Raw genomic sequence first — 18,010 nt, 5'->3', positions numbered from 1 at the left:
TTGGAAAAAGATAAAAGGTTTGGCAAAATAGTCGGCTATAATGTGATACTCTAAAAAAAAAAAAACTATACTGGAGAGTATGCCATTCTCAGGTAAAGTAATTTAACACTATTGATCTAAGTTGATAAAATGAACTGAAAGATAATTAAGATTCAAGAAAATCTACAGATAAGAAGAAGAATAAAGGAAAATGTGTGAAGGGATAAGGGAAAAGGGGAAAAGGACAGGTCAAAGCGGAAGACGAAGAGTGAAAATGGGAGGAGAGAGAAATAAAAAAATTATTAGAGGAGAAGAAAAGGGAGGAAGACAAATATAAATATGTGCCTTACAAAAGGTGGGGTAGTACTTAATGATTTTGGTACATGTTTTTTGAGTAGTGACATTGATGAAAAATACAAGTTTTCGACCTTGGGGGTGGGGAGCACGAGCCGCCATCTTAAATGAAAAGTGCAAAAACATGTTTTCACAGAATAACTCGATAACCGCTCATTATATGAGAAAATGTTCAAATAGAATTTATAAAGGAAAAAATTTGGCAACTTTTTTGTATTTACCTATACTTTTCTCGTAATTTTAATAGGGACTGAGATAGAGTCGAATTTAACAAAATGTTTAATCAAAAAACGTCAAACTTTATTGGTAGTAAATTTTAGAAATGATCAAATCAAATATTAATTTTAATATAATATTGTAGTATACCATACTATTAATAATGAACAATTTGATATAATAGATGACAGAAATTTGAGTGTGAGGAAAAACGTGAAGAAATCTGAAATTAAAAATGTCAGAAAACTATGCACAGAGGCGCCAATATACAATCAGAGAAAAGAAGAAGGTAAGGCCTATAGGAAACATACTTACAGGGGTGAAAATAAAAACAGAGGAAGGTGATGTTAGCCAAAAATTAATACGTGCTATTCAACGAAGTGTAAATTTAAAGAAAGATAAATGGAAGAACACGGAATTCACGGAATTCTAAACGGCAGTCCTATATGGAAACTCTAATTTGTATCAAATATTAAAATAACATTTACTTTAACGGCCGTCGTTAAGAGCAACGGCCGCGAACTTGGATTTCGCGGTCTGTTTTAGGTACGCGAAATGCGCGTTTCGCGTACGGTTGGACAAAAAATATTATTGCTAGTATAGTTTACAAAAAGTCACAAGACTTTTGCAAGATTCCTTTTACGTTGGATGTGTGTTTGTTCTATATCTTTTAATAAAAATTACATATTTTTCGTTAAAGTTACTGTAAACGTGATAATTATCAATTACTCCTATTAAATATAAATTCTTGTTTAAAAATAAATTGAATGACGTTTGTTAATACATACTTGACATTTACAGATGCGATCTGATAATATCACTTTTATCCAGATCTGTATTTGTATTAAGAATTTGTTTGGTGACTATTATTACATTTTAAAGTAGTACTCGGAAAATTTTAGAGGATAACAGGATTCAAAAGAGGGGATACTACTCGTAGACAAAAACAACACATTCAGTCTGCTAAAATTAGTTGAAAAGTGGTTTGCTTTCACGGAAAAACATATTACAAGGTAAAACTTTGCAGTTACCAAGCACTTGACAAGATGAAATCCGCGGTTGTATTGTTCTGTGCGTCTTTGATCTTCTTTTTAATAATTTCATCTGATGCAGGTAGATTTCTTTATCGTTTCATTAATATTTATTTTAATTCTATTTATTTACAGATCATATTCGTTGTGGCAAAAATGAACAGGTGAAGGACCAGGGAATTGACTGTCAAACATGTACAAATTATCAGTACGTGAGGTGCGCATTAATAAATAAACGGCAGTGCTTTTGTAAAGATGGTTACGTGAGACGAGACGATAACAATGAATGCACGGCGATAAGTGACTGTCCAAAATAAACAAACACGTTTTAGTGTCCTTTGCTTTTACCATCCTACAAAATATTTTGCTTGCACGTTCTTTTTGTTTATAATGTTTTATTCTCCATAATTAAAAAGTGGTTTTTCGAAAATGAGTTAATTGAATTTGTAATATCTTTACATTAATAAATTATATTTTAAAACATAATTATAATCTTGATCCCAATGGAGCGGTGAACCGTCTCATTGAAGTTTTTATTAATTAATTATTAATCATTACATTTGTTCAGTTATAACATGTTCTATTTGAAAGCTTAAATTTGGTTCTTAATCCAAGAGGACTTTTGAGGATTTGGGCATTTGGAACCTTGAGGCTTTTAATAAAAAAAATTGTTTTCTTTTCTTTCTGGTGGTTCTCCCTTATTCTTTCTTCTTCAGTCCTTGTGGGCGGTGATATCGAATATAAAAATGCTGGAAAAGTAAAACGGGACCTGGGTTCTGGGGTTCGAGCTGTCTTGGGTCTTGGGCTGCGGGGCTGCTTTGGTACTTAATACAAGTAAACATTAAAAGTGCATTTCGCTGTTCTCAATTGTAAGAACTGGTTTTTCGAATAAATTAAACCCTTCGAAGTCGAACGCGTCGAAACAAAGGATAAAGCGGTCTTCCATGAGGATGGTGTGGGTATTTTGTTGGATGCGCTTGCTTGGTTGGTCTGTCAGAGAGTCACAAAATCATCAGTTTGGGATCTGCATCGAATAAGGATTTTTCTGAAACGTCCATGTATTTATCGATGTATCGATATTAAATAGCTTCGTCACATTGATGATTAAAATCCAGAACATCGATATTTTCTAATTTTTTGAAATTTTTCCAAGTACATATGTAGTAAAATAGATGATATTTATCCAGTGTGATTTTGAAAGTTGTACAGATATTTTAACCTGAGGTAGTACGTATTAAAGGAAGGCAAAATAACCCAACTTGGCTTATAACGGGTGTTTTTTAAAATTTGGCGTCCAAGTAGGCGTTGAACCGTCGATTGTGAACGGACTATACAGGTTACGGATCACGGATCAGCTGTTTAAATCTTACGCTTTTACACGAGTGGTACGATCTCAATTGACTCTCCAACGCGTACTTCGACGCCAAATTAAAAAAAAAAAACACCCTTTACAAATATGTACAAAAGAATGAAAGAAATCAGTTAGTTTGGGAACCGCTGAAAATTTTCAAATTTAGGAGACAGTTTTGATGTTCGATCAACCTAAAAAAGTCAAGTTTTTATGTCATTCGAGGTTATGTTTGACTTTTGTCGTTTAAGTTTTTTGAGTTTCATCATGAACGTTTGATAAAATAAAAGTGATGTTAAATGATAAAAGAATCAAAGAAGTAGCTCAAAATGCCTGCCACCGTTTGAAATGCAAGCTTCTGCACGACGTGTCCAAGAAAGTCGAACTCGATTCAGAATGCCTCTGACGAATTTACTGAGCGGCACACCATCGTGAAGCTACCACATTACTCGTCGAATTGCTAGAAGAATTTCCTCAAGTACCTAATACGGACCAAACATTGTTTAAAAATTGAAAATAACCGTCTCAATTCAAAGGCCAAGTAGTAGGGACCTACGAGGTGATTTTCAACAATTCCAACCCACACGTTGATTGAAAATGACTGCTGGAAGTGGTACTCTTGGATTTCGTGAAGAATTTCTTTTACTGCAACTAAAATGCAACCTTCTCGTTGACAGCCAAGATCACGCTTATTTATTTCGAAACGTCTGAAATCGCGAAGATGCTGCACAACGTTTACAAAGGTTCGTGCATTGGGACCTTTGAGGAAATCTTTCACCGTAGATTTGCCGCGCTAGCTAAATGTCCGCGGACTTTGCCATAGATCAAAACCATAATGGTTTTCTCCAGCTTGGTGAAAACAATTTTTGTTTTAAATTGAGGTCAAGATTAAGATTCTTGTCAAAATGACTTAATTTTGAAACAGCAATAAAAGTCTACTATAATTTTTTTGACCCATTTTTTCATAAAATTTAGTGGCTACCAAACTTTTTTGAAAAACTTGTGGCCCTTTTTTCTCAAATAATATCAACATTTGTATAAGGCATTATTGGCTTAATTGTTACCTTTTGTGGGGTTCTATCACAGGTTAAAATATCTGCACAAGTTTCAAAATCACCCTGTATTTGTTATACCTAATGAACATTACAGGCAGCAACATTTTGTTTAAACTTTTATTCAGAAATAATAGATGATACTGCATACAAATTAAGCGAAAGCCACTGCCATTTTTTAAATTCCCTAAACTTACAGATTATAAAAATTAAAAAAAGTAAACGGTATTATGAAAAACAAGACAAGTAAATATCGTAGAGTGCATTTTTACCGTTTGGTACATTTGGTATACTAAAGTATATTTAAATTAGAGTACTAAACAGTGTTCAACTTTCACCCTACAAACAAACCTACAATTATTCAAGCGACCGTTAATATCCTTCCACTGTGTAATGTAAATTTTGGGTAAAGTGTCAAGTATCAAAAACATTAAATGAGTTTGTGTAAACATGAAATCGAAAGCAAAAACAACAATTCCTAATTAAAGTGTGTAAAGTCGTTTTCAACGACATCCGTGCTGTCAGTGTCATTTTTAATATGTTGGTGCAGATTGTCAAACAAGAAATTGAGGTTATGGTAAAAGAAAATTTACATTTCGTGAAACGTCAACAACAAACGATAAAACTCAATCTTCAACATGGTGTAAAACATGGTTAAACGAAGTCATCCTCGGAATCCGAATCAGACTACATTTTTTATCGGAAATGATAAATAATAATTTGAATTTGTCAATTTGCCGCGTCAAGATAAATTGCCAAATTAGGAAATTTAAAATTACTAAACTGAAACAGCAAGTGGTGCCAACATTCTGTCATACTGACAGCACGGATGTCATTGAAAACGACTATATGTAGATGTAACAGCAGTAACTCTCAAACATTCAGAAATTATTTGAATATCTCTACGGACAAAGACAAGACGGACAAGATCTCCATTCATCGACTAATTTTAAGCTTCTTGATAGACACGTTATATCGTGCGATTGAAAATAAAAAAAATCGACATAGCCATGATTAATACACTTCAGTTGGCAGCAAAAATTTAATTCAAACGTCATTACGATGGTAATTGTCATTATTAATTATTGACTATAGTTTGTCCAGCGAGAGACTGGTTGACATAAAAATGACTAAATTCTACTGTAACCTACCTGAAGGGATGGTCCACTGCCTCGGTATCAGTCGTAGAGCAATTTTTGTATTGGGGGTTCCTTTTCGACAAAAATAGGGCGCCACGGATTTGGTTGAAAAAAAGGTTTAAAATTTTGACTCTGGGTCCAAATCCGAAAACCTCAGAGGAAAATTCCGGCAACTCAATGATACAAGCGCATTGAAAAAAACGTGTATTGTATATTTGTATTTTTGGGTTGATAATTGGAGTTGTAAAAATAAAATTGAATTAATTTAGCAAGCCGCTACCATTTAAAAGTAAAAATAAAATTTAATTCGGTTTTTGACCCGAGAATTTGTCCTATATTGGAGCGCGTGGCCACGTGTCGTACAGGGCGTTGATTTACTTGAAAAATATTTGACTGATACGAGCGAACAATCACGCGTAGTAGCTAGCCCTTCACAATTTTTATCGCAAGTTGTTTTATAAAAATCCAGCGCACTTGCGCGTCAACTAGGTAGCAGATTAACGGAACAAAGCGTCCGTTCCTGATGGCAATTTTCCGCAAAGAATGAAAAGCTCTGACCGTAGTTGCTGCGGTGCTGGTCGCTGCAGGAAGCTGGACTCCGGGACTCCGGTGAGGGTGGCTTTTGGCGGGGATGGATGCGCCTGCGCGGAGCGTTGTGAGTAGCTCGCCTCAAGAATCCGGCGGTAGCTCCTGTGGGACACGGACTTGCCTCTGGGGAGTCCGGGACACGAAGGCGTTATTTTGCGGTAGGTCGAAGATAATTTGCGAGAATGACGAGATAAAAAAAAAAGGCCTGGGGAAGACAATAGAAAATTACCCAGCTGAAGAAAAAAAGACGGAAGGTCGACGATAAGAAGGTTGGAGGTCTCACCTGAGCTTTTACTCTGGCCTTTCGGGAAATTGTTCTGCGAAATGTCCAGTCGTGGATTTCTCGACTGCGACAGCGAGATTGTAGCAGCTTCTTCCCTTTTGCGGCACTTGACGGTAATTTGAAGGTACGTTCACAACGTAAACAAGCTTGGTGTACACGCAAAACGGGAAGAGAGCTAAAATCTCTTATCTCTCCCTTTTATTAACTCGGTGTTTTTGTTAATTCCACGTGAAATTGAGTGGGCCAATGGTGTACTGCCGTATGCTGCGGTCGCAGGAAATGTGGGGTGTTGGATTTTTATGAGAGAAGACAGTTGACAGACCAAAATAAACAAAGAAGTGAGGTTTAGTTAAATGAAATTGATGGAAAATGGAGAAATCAGCAAACCTTTGCTCGCTGAGTCACACGTAGAGGACAATGGGCATTAAAATTGAACTAGTTTCGCCCACGGACTAGTTCGCGGCACGAAGGAACGAAGGCACTCAAATTAAGGCTCACAGTGCCCGAGTGTGGGCCCCCAGGGTAAAGTTGAAAGGAACAAGGTGGCTAAACTACCCTGCTAGTAAAGCTGTTTCCGTAGGTGACTGTGGAATTTGGTTCTGACTTTCGGAAGACTCTTACTTCCCCTAAATCACAAAGGGTGGCGATATTCTTCAGCCCTTCACCATAGGGCGATGAAGATGAGGAACTTTAAGAAAAAAATGCGGAAATGAACGAGGTTGATGGTGTGATTATATCAAGTATCCATCGAATTACTGGAAATGAGTATTTTAAACAACTGTTTCTGAGGCAGAGTGAAAACTGTTTTTCAGCACGTAGCGCAAAGGAACCCTCAACACAAAAATCACGACTTTGGGATTTTTTGTCAAAAATGGGGCGCTTTAGCCCGTTACACTACGTAGAGAAGGTTGTACCTAACGCACGTAAAATTTGAAATATATCATTCCAGCAATAACATTTTTGTCTTGAAATTATGTTCTAATTAATGTATTCTAATGCATTTTGTAGTATTGGGTTAATTTAATAAAATTTAAAATCTCCCAATCTCTCGATGGACGAAGTTTATTAAAATTTGCTATTACAATATTTTCACTTTAGAGCAACAAATTTTCATTGTCTAGTGTTTCTTCAGCAATGGAGAAAGGCTTGGTTCTATTCGATACCTCGAGTTTTTGAGGAATTTCAATAAAAGTTTCCGGACTTTCAAGGCACTTAACCAACAACTTGCCCAGAAAGTCTACAAATGTGTAAACATGTTTTTGGAAACAGGTAGTGTTCTGCGCAAAAAAGGCAGTAGACGACCGACAAAAAAAATCTGCTGAAAATATTGAAGAAGGTGAACAAAGAATTATTGCAGAGATTAACCCAAGAAACTAACCTATCATTTGGTACAGTTCAGCTTATCCTTAAAAAAAGATTTGCACTTTTTTCTCTATCGTGTGTCTGTTGTGCATGAAATTACCCCTAGACAATAAGAGCCCCCACAACCGACAACAACCTCCCTGGATAAAATTAATTGATCGATGATTGTTGGATCTTGGATCGATTTATAAACAAGCGGCATGCGCGTGCTCCGTGCTCACCGTTGACGTTAAATAAAGGTGCGGGAGTTTTAAATCTCATTGTTTCATTGCCCTAGCTGAGGAAATTCTTTAATGTACAACCGACAGGTCATACAAAATTCTTTATGAAAATCAAAATTTCAACATTCTCAAAATTACTAACCTAACTTTTAAGACTGACATCAGATAATTGAAATCTTAACGAATTGCCAACTGAAATTTTTGGTTAGCGCCTACTCTATTTTTTTTTCGATCTCACGGTAGTATATTTATCCCTAATAGAAATATTGACTAAAATCATAAATCACACCAAAAAGGAAACAGATCCTGAAGCAACTCCACCCCAGTAAATTATGGCAATGCGTTAAATAACCTCAGACAAATATCTTTGAACCCTATCGAGCTCTTTGGCAAAGAAAGCAGGTAAAGTAATTCGGGGAAGGCTGTAAGTGGTTTGTAACTGTTTCTTTCTTGGTGTGATTTATGATTTTAGTCAATATTTCAAATAGGAATAAATATACTATACACGGATGGTATACGATAAAAAATTTAACGGGGCGTAAAATGTCATCATATCATTCAATTTAGAAGAAATATAAATGCTTGTACGTTTATATCGAAAATCCGTGCTACCATCTACCAAGTCAACAACGTTTTATTATTATTAAATTGCCTTTAAAAAATTGAGAAAAACACATAAGTAGGTATTGTGATTATTTGAATATACAAGCTAGGTATTATAAAATAAAAATTGTGCAGTAGTTATTTACATTAGAATACGGCAGGTGTATTTTCCAGCACGACAACTAGGTTTCAGGCTCGAGGCGAAGCCGAATGCCTGATTAGTTGGAGCGACGGAAGACGGTTTTGAGGAGCATAAGTATTCCGACATCTTCGTGATGTTCTTTTTTGGCTGGGCTGTCTTAGTGGTTTTTCGGGTAGTACTGAATAGATATGTTCGCTCCTCCGATTCACTGCACTGACTTTCCGAATTTTTGTTGTTGGACGTTCATCATAATCGACCAGTTCTTGTTTGTAAGCAAGCGATACATAAAGCGCCACCTCTCCGCCTTTATGTGTAGGTACTACAAATATAAGTATATCACCCCTCGATAAAAATAACACTTTTATTTGTTTTTATACAACACTGAGATGTTTTTATTTATTTTATATTTCCATTGAATCGTAAAATATTTTATGATATTCCACGTCATAAAACTAAAAGTACAGATAAAAATAATAAAATAACTCGAAGGAAATTTACGAGGAGCCTAACCTTGGCGAAAAAGTCGTTTTCGAACTGTCGCAATAATTCCGTTCGAATTTGTCTAACAATAAAATTAATCATCTCCCTTGGAATTTTCTCGACGAGTAATGGCAAATTTACATTTCTCCTTTCAGCAGACCTTTAGTCATAAATCGTGTATTCGCGTAATTAACGTTGCTTGTTTAATAACAGAGCTTTAGAGTAGTGGTTTTGCTTCCAGGATTATGAGACTGCGGCTGCTGAAAAGACCGGATCACACTGGGATCTTTGCGATTTACGCAGAATGGGATTAATGACGTCACGATATTAGGTATATTGTATGTATTAACTGGAATGTCACCAGATCCCCGTGAAATGTATTCCAAACACTTAATTACTTCAGTGGTGTTAACGCGTATTGCAGCGTTATAGCAAGCCCAAAAATTTCGACTGAAAATTGGAATTAATACAGCTGAACAGTTTTGAATTATTAACAGGACAGCACGATGCATAATTTACTACAAGTAGGTATTATGTACCATTATTTTCTTCGTATTATATGTTTGGGTCTTTGGAATTATATCTCAAAAATTTTTACCAACTAAAAGGATATCTGATCTGTTTATTTGTTTGTAGCAAATCAATCAGTCCGCGAATTGCCTAGCCAATCTAAATCGGTACGCAGTTAGAGCGAATTCAGTCTTTTTTTTAAATATACCTAGTGAACGCTTAAATGCTAGTTGTACGTCAACGACAAAATGATAGTCATCCTCTGCTTAAGAGTTGTTAGGCCACTCGGTCACTTACCATGTAAAAAATAACAAAATTATAAGACTGTTAACAAAATCAAACAACCGAACGTAAAATAGAACATAAACCCTGATGAAAATAAACAGTTCGCGTAAATTTGGTAAAAAAAATATATGTTACAACTAAAATAAACAAAACAATAATGTTACCAGAAAACAGCGGCAAGAATCTAATTAATTAAGTGTAGTAAACTTTACAACATTTTTAAATTTGTTTTCCCTTTATTTTCAGAAAGTTCAAGGAATGTAAGAATACTCATATTTATTTGCATTCATTATTTCAAGGCAATACACTCAATCATGCACAATAGAATTTTATTATCTTTCAGATTTAGTTTCGGGCAACACATTGCCCTTAAAAAGAAATTCACGTGTTACCGTTAGTAACTATATTTTTGAAGGTTAAATTTCGGTTTCCCTTTGGGCATTCTTACAAAAATAATATTTTTTCTTCAAACGTCCGTAAAATATGACATTGCGCTGCTGCATTGATAATGCTAAAGTGTCACTTCATTGTCATGGCATCTAACGAGCTGACCAGCGTCCGTGAAGTTATTATCTCCGCTGAGGAGTGTCCGTGAAGTCATTATCTCCGCTGAGAGCGCCCGTGAAGTTATTATCTCCGCTGATGAGCGGCTGTAAAGTAAACTAGCTAAATCATTTGAAATTCCTATCTGGTTTCTTAACATGTCTTAAATAATTTGTTATGAAGGTTTCAAGAAAAAATAGTACATTTATGTTATTCGGAGCAAAAATGGTTTTATGTGCTTTGGCGCAGCACATAAAACTTCATTCATTCATCAGGTGGCATCTTTTCAAACAAACCGATTAAATGAACCTTAGTTAAGACGATAAATAAACGTACATCAATTTTATGTATTAGCAAAGAGCACACAATTAAACCAAATATAAAATGTGAAAAAATCAGTCGAAAAATGTTGTTTGAATTTGAGTTTAAGAAAACGGTCTTGGGGCCGGTTGCACCAACGCCAGTTAAAGTTAACTGTAGGTTAAAATGCTTCGTTACACTGTTTTCGTATATTTTAATCTGTAGTTAAATTTAACTCACTTTGGTATGTACACCTTGTAGGTGTACATATACAGGGTCTCCCAGAACTGGCGGACCAAAATAACACGGTGAAATCATTATCTTCTGGCAATAATAGGAAAAATATTTTAAAAAATCCATCCTCATTGGATTTTAAAATAAGAACGTTTTAATTGACCAATCGCGTGTAGATATAAAATTACCTTAAAAATTATATTGGTAACTATCGAAACAAATTTGATTGTTGCAAAGACATTATAATTGAATATTATGTCATAATAAATTATTTCTGACAATTCTGACAAGTCATTAAAAACGCGTAATGTTTACCGCTTCAGAATATTTTGATATGCTTGTCTTATATGGACAGTGTGATGAGAGTGCCACAGTTGCTCCTCAGGAGTACGCAGTTCGTTTTCCCAATAGGGAACATCCTAGCAGAAATACTATAACCTGAAAAATACTATAACCTAAAAACGTCCGTCATTGCACAAACAATGCGGATACGCAACAATGCATATGCATCATTTGAAATTTGAAATGTATCCATAGTTACAAATAAAGCAGGAAAACTAATTTATAGGTAACTTAACATCAACAACAGCATTGGTCAGTTTAAATTGCTTCTTTCCTAATCACTATTTAAGATAGATTTTTTTGAACATTTTTCCTATTATTCCCAGAAGATGAATTCACCGTATTATTGTGGTCCGCCAGTTCTGGGAGACCCTGTATGTTACGGTTAAAGTAATTAACCGGTCATTATGAATAATAACCAGAGATTGTACATAATACCCGACTACATTGGTTATAGTTACTATCTTGCAATTTATTATTATTTATAATATCCAGTGCCTATTGGTAAATTTAATAAGAAATTGTAAATTCCAAAAAGTTTTATTGTTTTAAACAAAAAGATATAGAATAGCTATTTATGAAATAAGTTGCGAAATGGAAGTGTTTTAGGCCGAGTTGGTCAACGCGGCAACATTGTATCAAACAACTTACTTACAACAAATTTAAAACTTGATGTAAGCAGAAAAAGTGGTTACCATCACGGAAAAGGTAGTTCAGGCTTATTTTTCTCAAGTTTCCAATCAAATGTTCAATTTTCTAAAATACATGATTGTACAGTCGTTAACCAAAATATAATAGGACAAAGTGTTACCTTAGACAGTTTCACAATTCAAAGATTTGTGTAGTGTAACTGAGGCGTATGTGTCAGATTACAACTTGATTTGACTTGACGATTGATTTACAAAAAGTTAGGTTGTGGTTTTTCAGTTGTCATCTCGTCACTGTCACTATGTTCAATTGAATGATTGTGAGTTTTTGAAATATTGTCGAATGATGACACTTATCAGAATTGTTTTTTTATTTTTGACACTTTTGTTTCCTAAGAGATGGATTTCGCAAAAATATCGAATTACACAATCGAAATTTACTTTGTCCTATTTTATTTTGGTCAACGACTCTACATTCAATATTTATAATTAATGTAAACAATAAACCGTATCTTATTACTTGTTCGGATTCTTTTGGAATAAAAAATGACATTACATGACATTTCTTTTAGACACTCGTGTTATTTCGAAACTATAGTGACATTAATCTAAATTTTTATATCTCGATTGTAGAAAAAATACGTTGTGTGCTTGCTCAGAAAGCAATCAAACGACAAACTGGAGGCAAGGGTTACGGCTACTCTTGTGTCAAAAATGGATTACTCCCTAGTAGGGCCCGGATTTTAGGCAATTAAAAAGTCGGAAATAGGTGCCTAAAATAGTCCCTTAAACTACTGCAAATAGTCCCTTAAAAACTGAAAATAAGCCATACTAGGTCCTTAAAGTTGTGGTTAATTAAATTAAAAAATGTGTTTTTAAAGTTTTAAGTAGGTACACACAACAAGATATTTACTAATTATTTTTTATTAATTAATATACAATACTACAAGTTTGTTAGTTATTTACATTGTTACGTATTTACATTGCATACAAGATATTGCTCTAAATTTTCTACTTTAAAACATTGTCGGTTATCCACCAAAATGGACTTATATTTTGAAAAACTTCTTTCTACCTCGCAAGAGGTAATGGGCGCAAATTTGTAATAAATTTCTTCCATTTTGGTGTCATGTTCCGGCACATCTTCACCTCTAAAAATTCTTGCCAATTCTAGAAGAAATTTGTATCCAGGATTTTTTTCAGTAACATCTTCAAGTTTTTTTAATGCTACTGCTGCTACAGGGCCTGGAGATTTTTTTAGGGAGGTAAATACGTTTTCAACAATTTTGATTGAATCGGTTAAAGGTAACCCATTTTTTTCCAATTGAGTAATACTTTCGCAGATTATTTTAAAATTACTGCGAACATAAATTAATTGGTTTTTTATTCCGGGTTTCTTCATTATAGACTGTGCTTTTTGAATAGCAACAGCAGAACTTCCATCAAAGGACATGACAACCTGTGAGTAGTTAAAAACAGTTTAACAATCAATTAATTTGCTTATCTTTTATATACTTACTTCTTTAATGGAATCAAAGTGTTCGCTGTAAAACATAGCAGCCTGAAGCCATGTTCCCCATCGTGTTAAAATTGGCTGTGGAGGCAGTGGCATTTCTTTTAGTTTTTCTTTGTACATTTCAACTCTCAAAGGTGCCTTAACGAAAATTTTTTTCACGTTCGAAATTAAATTATCCACATCTTCATATTGATAGCGAATTTTTTCAGCCACTAGATTTAAAGCATGCGCTAAGCATGTGACATGCACAATTTTTGGCTAAAACACCTTAAGGTGTCTACCAGATTTTATCATATATGGTGCTCCATCCGTTACAAACAAAAGAAACTTTTCAGCAACAACTCTGGTACTCCACAAGATTTCTACGCATAGAAATTTTAAATCAAAATAAATTTAAAAAAGTGAAAAACCCTTACCTAAAGATTGATTTACGAATCTAGCTATTGTCTCATGATTTGTTCTTTCTAATTGTTTAGACGCCAAAAGATAAGATTTTCCAGGTTCATCTTCTGAAAGTTTCCCAACCAGACAATTCGCCACATATCGCCCAAGTGCATCTGTTGTTTCGTCAACTGAAACCCATATGTTAAAAGGATCCAGCTCATTCCGAATGCGGTCAATAGTCTAAAAGTGAAAATAATTTTAAATTAAATATTAAAAGATAGTATGTTCATACATCTTTGTAGCATTTTGGTAAATAATTTTTCCGTAAAGTAGACTCATCCGGAATTTTTCTACCACAATATTTTGTCAGAAAATTCTGAAACGCAGGATTTTGTAGTTTGTGCCATGGTATATTGGCAGCTAAAAAGACGTTACAAAGTTCCATATTGAATGTACTATTTGCCGATTCCTCCAAGTTCTGTGTCAGCAACGTTTGCCGAAGCGGTGTCATAATGTTCTCTTTATGGATGGCCGTTTGCTCATGCTGTTGCAAGTGACATTTTTTTTCGCATATAAACTACAAAAAATAAAATTTTCAAATAAGTAAAAAATATAAAATGACATATTTTTAATTATGCTTAACTTACCAGTTTACCACAAGCTTTACAAAACATTTCTCGGGTTGATTTTATTTCATATAAATCTTTCTTGCTTGTCCACTGTAATATTTTTTCGCGTAAACTAATTTTTTGTTTCGGCATTATGTTCACTTTAAACAGGTTCACAAGAAACACGACCACTGCACGGAGATAAAGTAAACGAGAAATGACAAATTTGTAATGCTTATATTTACGTCTCCCACCAAATTTCAGAGGAGATGGTTAATTTTATATTTCTTAAATTTTTAGAAAATGACACCCTTAAGGTTTCTCTTATTGTTTCACTTCGGGATTTTAATTTTCGTTTTTATGGCAAGGACCATTTTATAAACGTTAAAGCTTCTAACAATACCTAAGTATCAGAAAACATTAGACCGCGTATACCTGCACCCCTTCGAACAGAGGCAAACAGATAAACTCTGTAATTTATGCCAGTCCAGTCTAATGGTTTGTGGTACTTAGGTATTGTCGGAGTATTTACCGCTGACATCATGGTCCCAACCGTAAAAGCGAAAAAGTAATTCCTGTATTGTACTGCACTTTGTACATTTCAGTAATTACATCTCCTTAAATTTTAAAATCATAAAGCATTGTAAATTTTATTGAGGTACCACTTTTACATTTTCAATACCGTAAACTTCCCAGAATTCGAAAATTGGGAAAAAACCGCAAAAATGAAATTGATTTTTGGTCATTTTAGGCATGTTCAGGCAGTTAAAAGGTAAAATAGGTATTTAAAGGGCATTTTAGGCCGAATAGGCAGAATCAAATATGGCTCTAATTACTCTAATTAAGCCAGAAATCATTTATAGACAAGTTTCATACATGTGCCTTAAAAAATAAAAATAGTCCATTTTGCCTAAAATCCGGGCCCTACTCCCTAGGATTTAGGGATATTCGTTACTAGGTTGCCATAAATTTGATTAGGTTGGAGGCTATGTGGTTTCTGGTGACAAACAAAAGATATCCCAAAAATGAAAGACAGCAAATTAATTGTAACAGTTGCAAATGACTAATTTCTCGCTAAGTGATAGATGATTTTTCGTTTCACAATCAATTTTGGTTACTGGCGGCATATTTATCTGGATTTAATCTCTCAATAACCAACCTTAGGCATTCAAAATAACTTTTGAAAATTCTAGTTACACACAACATTAAAAACGTTATTTCCCTAAAAGTTCGAATTCTAGGGAGTAATCCATTTTTGACACGAGAGTAGTACAACTCATGAAAAACAGAGTTTATCATTAAGAAATAAAATGTAGTCTATATGAAACGATATTTAGTTCACCAATAGAAGTCGGTCTTTAAATTTCAAGTCTTCCCAATGAAGCTAGTATGAATTTGAATACAGAAGAAGAGCTTGAGATAATTTTCAAAACGTAAATAAAAATAATGGAGGAGATGGTAATGAAATCAATACTGAAAATGTTGAAATGGTAGAAACTTCTCAAAATAACGACAGTAACTCGAATACAAACGAAGAAAATGAGAAAGAGAACCAACTAGCAACTATTGCAAACGACAAGAGTAGGATGTAAAATGTTATTTCTGGACTAGGATATTTAGCGCCTTAAAAGCAGGACAAAAACCTAAAAATTTAGGTGTTTTTCGGAAGGTAAACAATCAAAGATGGCCCAAAATCCTTCAAAAATCACTAATTTTTATGCACCCCAAAAGTACCCAAACATCTATAGACCACCAAAAATTGGGTACACTAAAAACCGTTGAAAATCACTCAAATCAAATCAAGCATAATTATAGGTACCTTAAAAGCACCCAAAAAATATTACAAATTCGCTTGTTTTTATACACCCCTAAATTTTTACTTCTAGACCAGACCAATTGGCCCATGCAAAAATCATTGAAAAACGCCCAAAAGAAGGACATGAAACAACCAAAAATAGCCAAAAACCTCACAAATTCTCTTGTTTTTATGGATCCCAAAATGAATTTCTATTTCTAAACCAGATCAATTGGCACATGCAAAAATCATTGGAAAACGACCAAAGAAAAGTATATGAAATAACCGAAAAGAGCCCAAAATCCAAAATCATGAATTTTTATGCATTCCAAAAATACCCAAATATCTATAGACCACCAGAAATTAGGCACACGAAAAAACTATTGAAAATTATCCCAAATCAAGCAAAGTTACCTTAAAAACAACAAAAAACACCTCAATATGCTTTAAATTTCTGACCAAGTCAATTGTCGCATGCAAAAATCATTGAAAAACTACCGAAAAAGAGCCAAAAATCTCCAGAAAATAAATTTTTTAATTAATCTTAGATTCATGTAATAATACTGTGTTTCTCTTACATAGACTTCAATGGTATTGTTGGTTCAAAGAATACTTGGCGGGCCTGAGGCTATGTTTTCTTTTTTCTTTTTCTGAAGTCCGAGATGCAAAACACGTGTCTATCCAGCTAATTGTCCAATTATTTTTTAAACGTCGCATAACGAGTTTAACACTTTTTGTACCGACCTGGTCAATGGGTAACAACTGGAATTGTTTTATTACTTTTTTTGTCGCGTGCTACTGCAGACAGAGCCGCATTGTAAGTATTTATTCAATTGTTTGTGCAGTGGGTGAAAAGTTGAGAAGTGCATATTTTTGGAAATGAACAATGGCAATGTTTCGACCGTGGGAGACCTCGCCCAGTACAAGTAGATTATCTGAATTCATTGTTGCTCTCTAAATAAAAATTATAAAGCCGGCTCTGTCTTCTGACTCCTCGTCCCAGTTAGTCAGTAGTGATACATAGAATGATAGAAACAACCGCGTTGATATTTAAAAAGGTGAACTGGTCGTCCACACAGCCTGAGGCTACGCCGTGCCAAGTATCTCTTGTATCCAGTATACCAGATGCTGGCGAAAGCCATGTAACCACAAATAATTCACAGACAGAAGACTAAGACTAATGTCTCGACTTGTCTACCATCACAGAAAATGCAGCAGAATGGTTCTTTGGTCCTAAACACAGTAACAGTCACAGTTCGTCATCTTCAAATACATCTGATAATGAGACTCAAGAAGCGTCTGATAGGAATGAAAAGGTCCTAAACACATCTGGCGACAATCACACTTAGTCATCTTCAAAAATATGTGGTATTTGCACTAAAGAAGCTAGCAATGAAAAGGAAAGTTACAATTAATAAAAACTGATCTTAACATCAATAAAGAAAAATTTGTGACGATAACCATGTTTTTTATACAGGATGGAAATGTGGATGACGGAAAGGTTGATTTGTAGTTACAATTTTTGTGGTTTCTTTAATGTAATGAAAAGAAAATCTCTATGCATTGAAATAAAAATACCAAATTTTCTGGCCTTCTCAAGAAGAAGACCTGGAAGTTTGACAGTTCCAAAGTCACTTCATTCATTGCAAGCTTAAAATCTCTGGCAAACACCAGTGCGCCACTGATAGATAACAACATACCTTTGAAGTTGTAAAGTGTATCGTAGACTTGTAGACTTGTATACCAACACAAAAATCCTCAACAACCATTTTGAAATACAAGCTGATTTATATTTTATTGTAAAGGAATGGAATAGTAAGTGCTATAAAGAGCTCAAAGTTGACACCGGTAATTCACCCAGAATTGATATCGCGCGTTCAAATGAAATCCTGGGCTGAGTAGGCGTTGGAAAAATTAAACAGCTTAGAACAGTATAAAGTTTGAATTTCCCGCCCTTTGACACGAATGACATTTGTTTATGTTTAATCGGGACATAATTGAACATGTTTGTTTTCAGCAAAATAGTAATCGTTTTTAATGTGGCAAAG

At 34.5% G+C, this 18,010-nt stretch overlaps 2 protein-coding genes across 3 annotated transcripts in view; both read right to left on the bottom strand.

The window, feature by feature from the left end:
* Positions 1-18,010, bottom strand: part of LOC138133438 (neuroglobin-like) — a 145,169-nt gene that overhangs the window by 56,841 nt on the left and 70,318 nt on the right. The gene's annotated exons all lie outside the window — the stretch shown is intronic.
* Positions 12,568-15,102, bottom strand: LOC138133860 (uncharacterized). The gene is made up of 5 exons (XM_069051847.1): positions 14,207-15,102; positions 13,852-14,136; positions 13,592-13,799; positions 13,179-13,537; positions 12,568-13,118 (listed from the first exon to the last, which is right to left on the bottom strand). Exons 1-4 carry the CDS (start codon positions 14,318-14,320, stop codon positions 13,434-13,436), a joined length of 711 nt encoding a protein of 236 aa, XP_068907948.1. The 5' UTR covers positions 14,321-15,102; the 3' UTR covers positions 12,568-13,118; positions 13,179-13,433.

Source organism: Tenebrio molitor, chromosome 6, assembly GCF_963966145.1.
Source record: "Tenebrio molitor chromosome 6, icTenMoli1.1, whole genome shotgun sequence".
Classification (NCBI taxonomy): Eukaryota; Metazoa; Arthropoda; class Insecta; order Coleoptera; family Tenebrionidae; genus Tenebrio; species Tenebrio molitor.
The sequence above is the reverse complement of the archived record's forward strand: the minus strand, read 5'-3'. Positions and strand labels throughout refer to the sequence as shown.

What these genes read in the sequence shown, in the direction of transcription:
- LOC138133860 (XM_069051847.1), bottom strand. Translation starts at nt 14,320, where the DNA reads ATGCCGAAACAAAAAATTAGTTTACGCGAAAAAATATTACAGTGGACA. An exon ending in GTAAAGCTTGTGGTAAACTG is followed by an intron (nt 14,137 to 14,206) that starts GTAAGTTAAGCA and finishes TATTTTTTGTAG; the next exon opens with TTTATATGCGAAAAAAAATG. An exon ending in TACCAAAATGCTACAAAGAT is followed by an intron (nt 13,800 to 13,851) that starts GTATGAACATAC and finishes TTTCACTTTTAG; the next exon opens with ACTATTGACCGCATTCGGAA.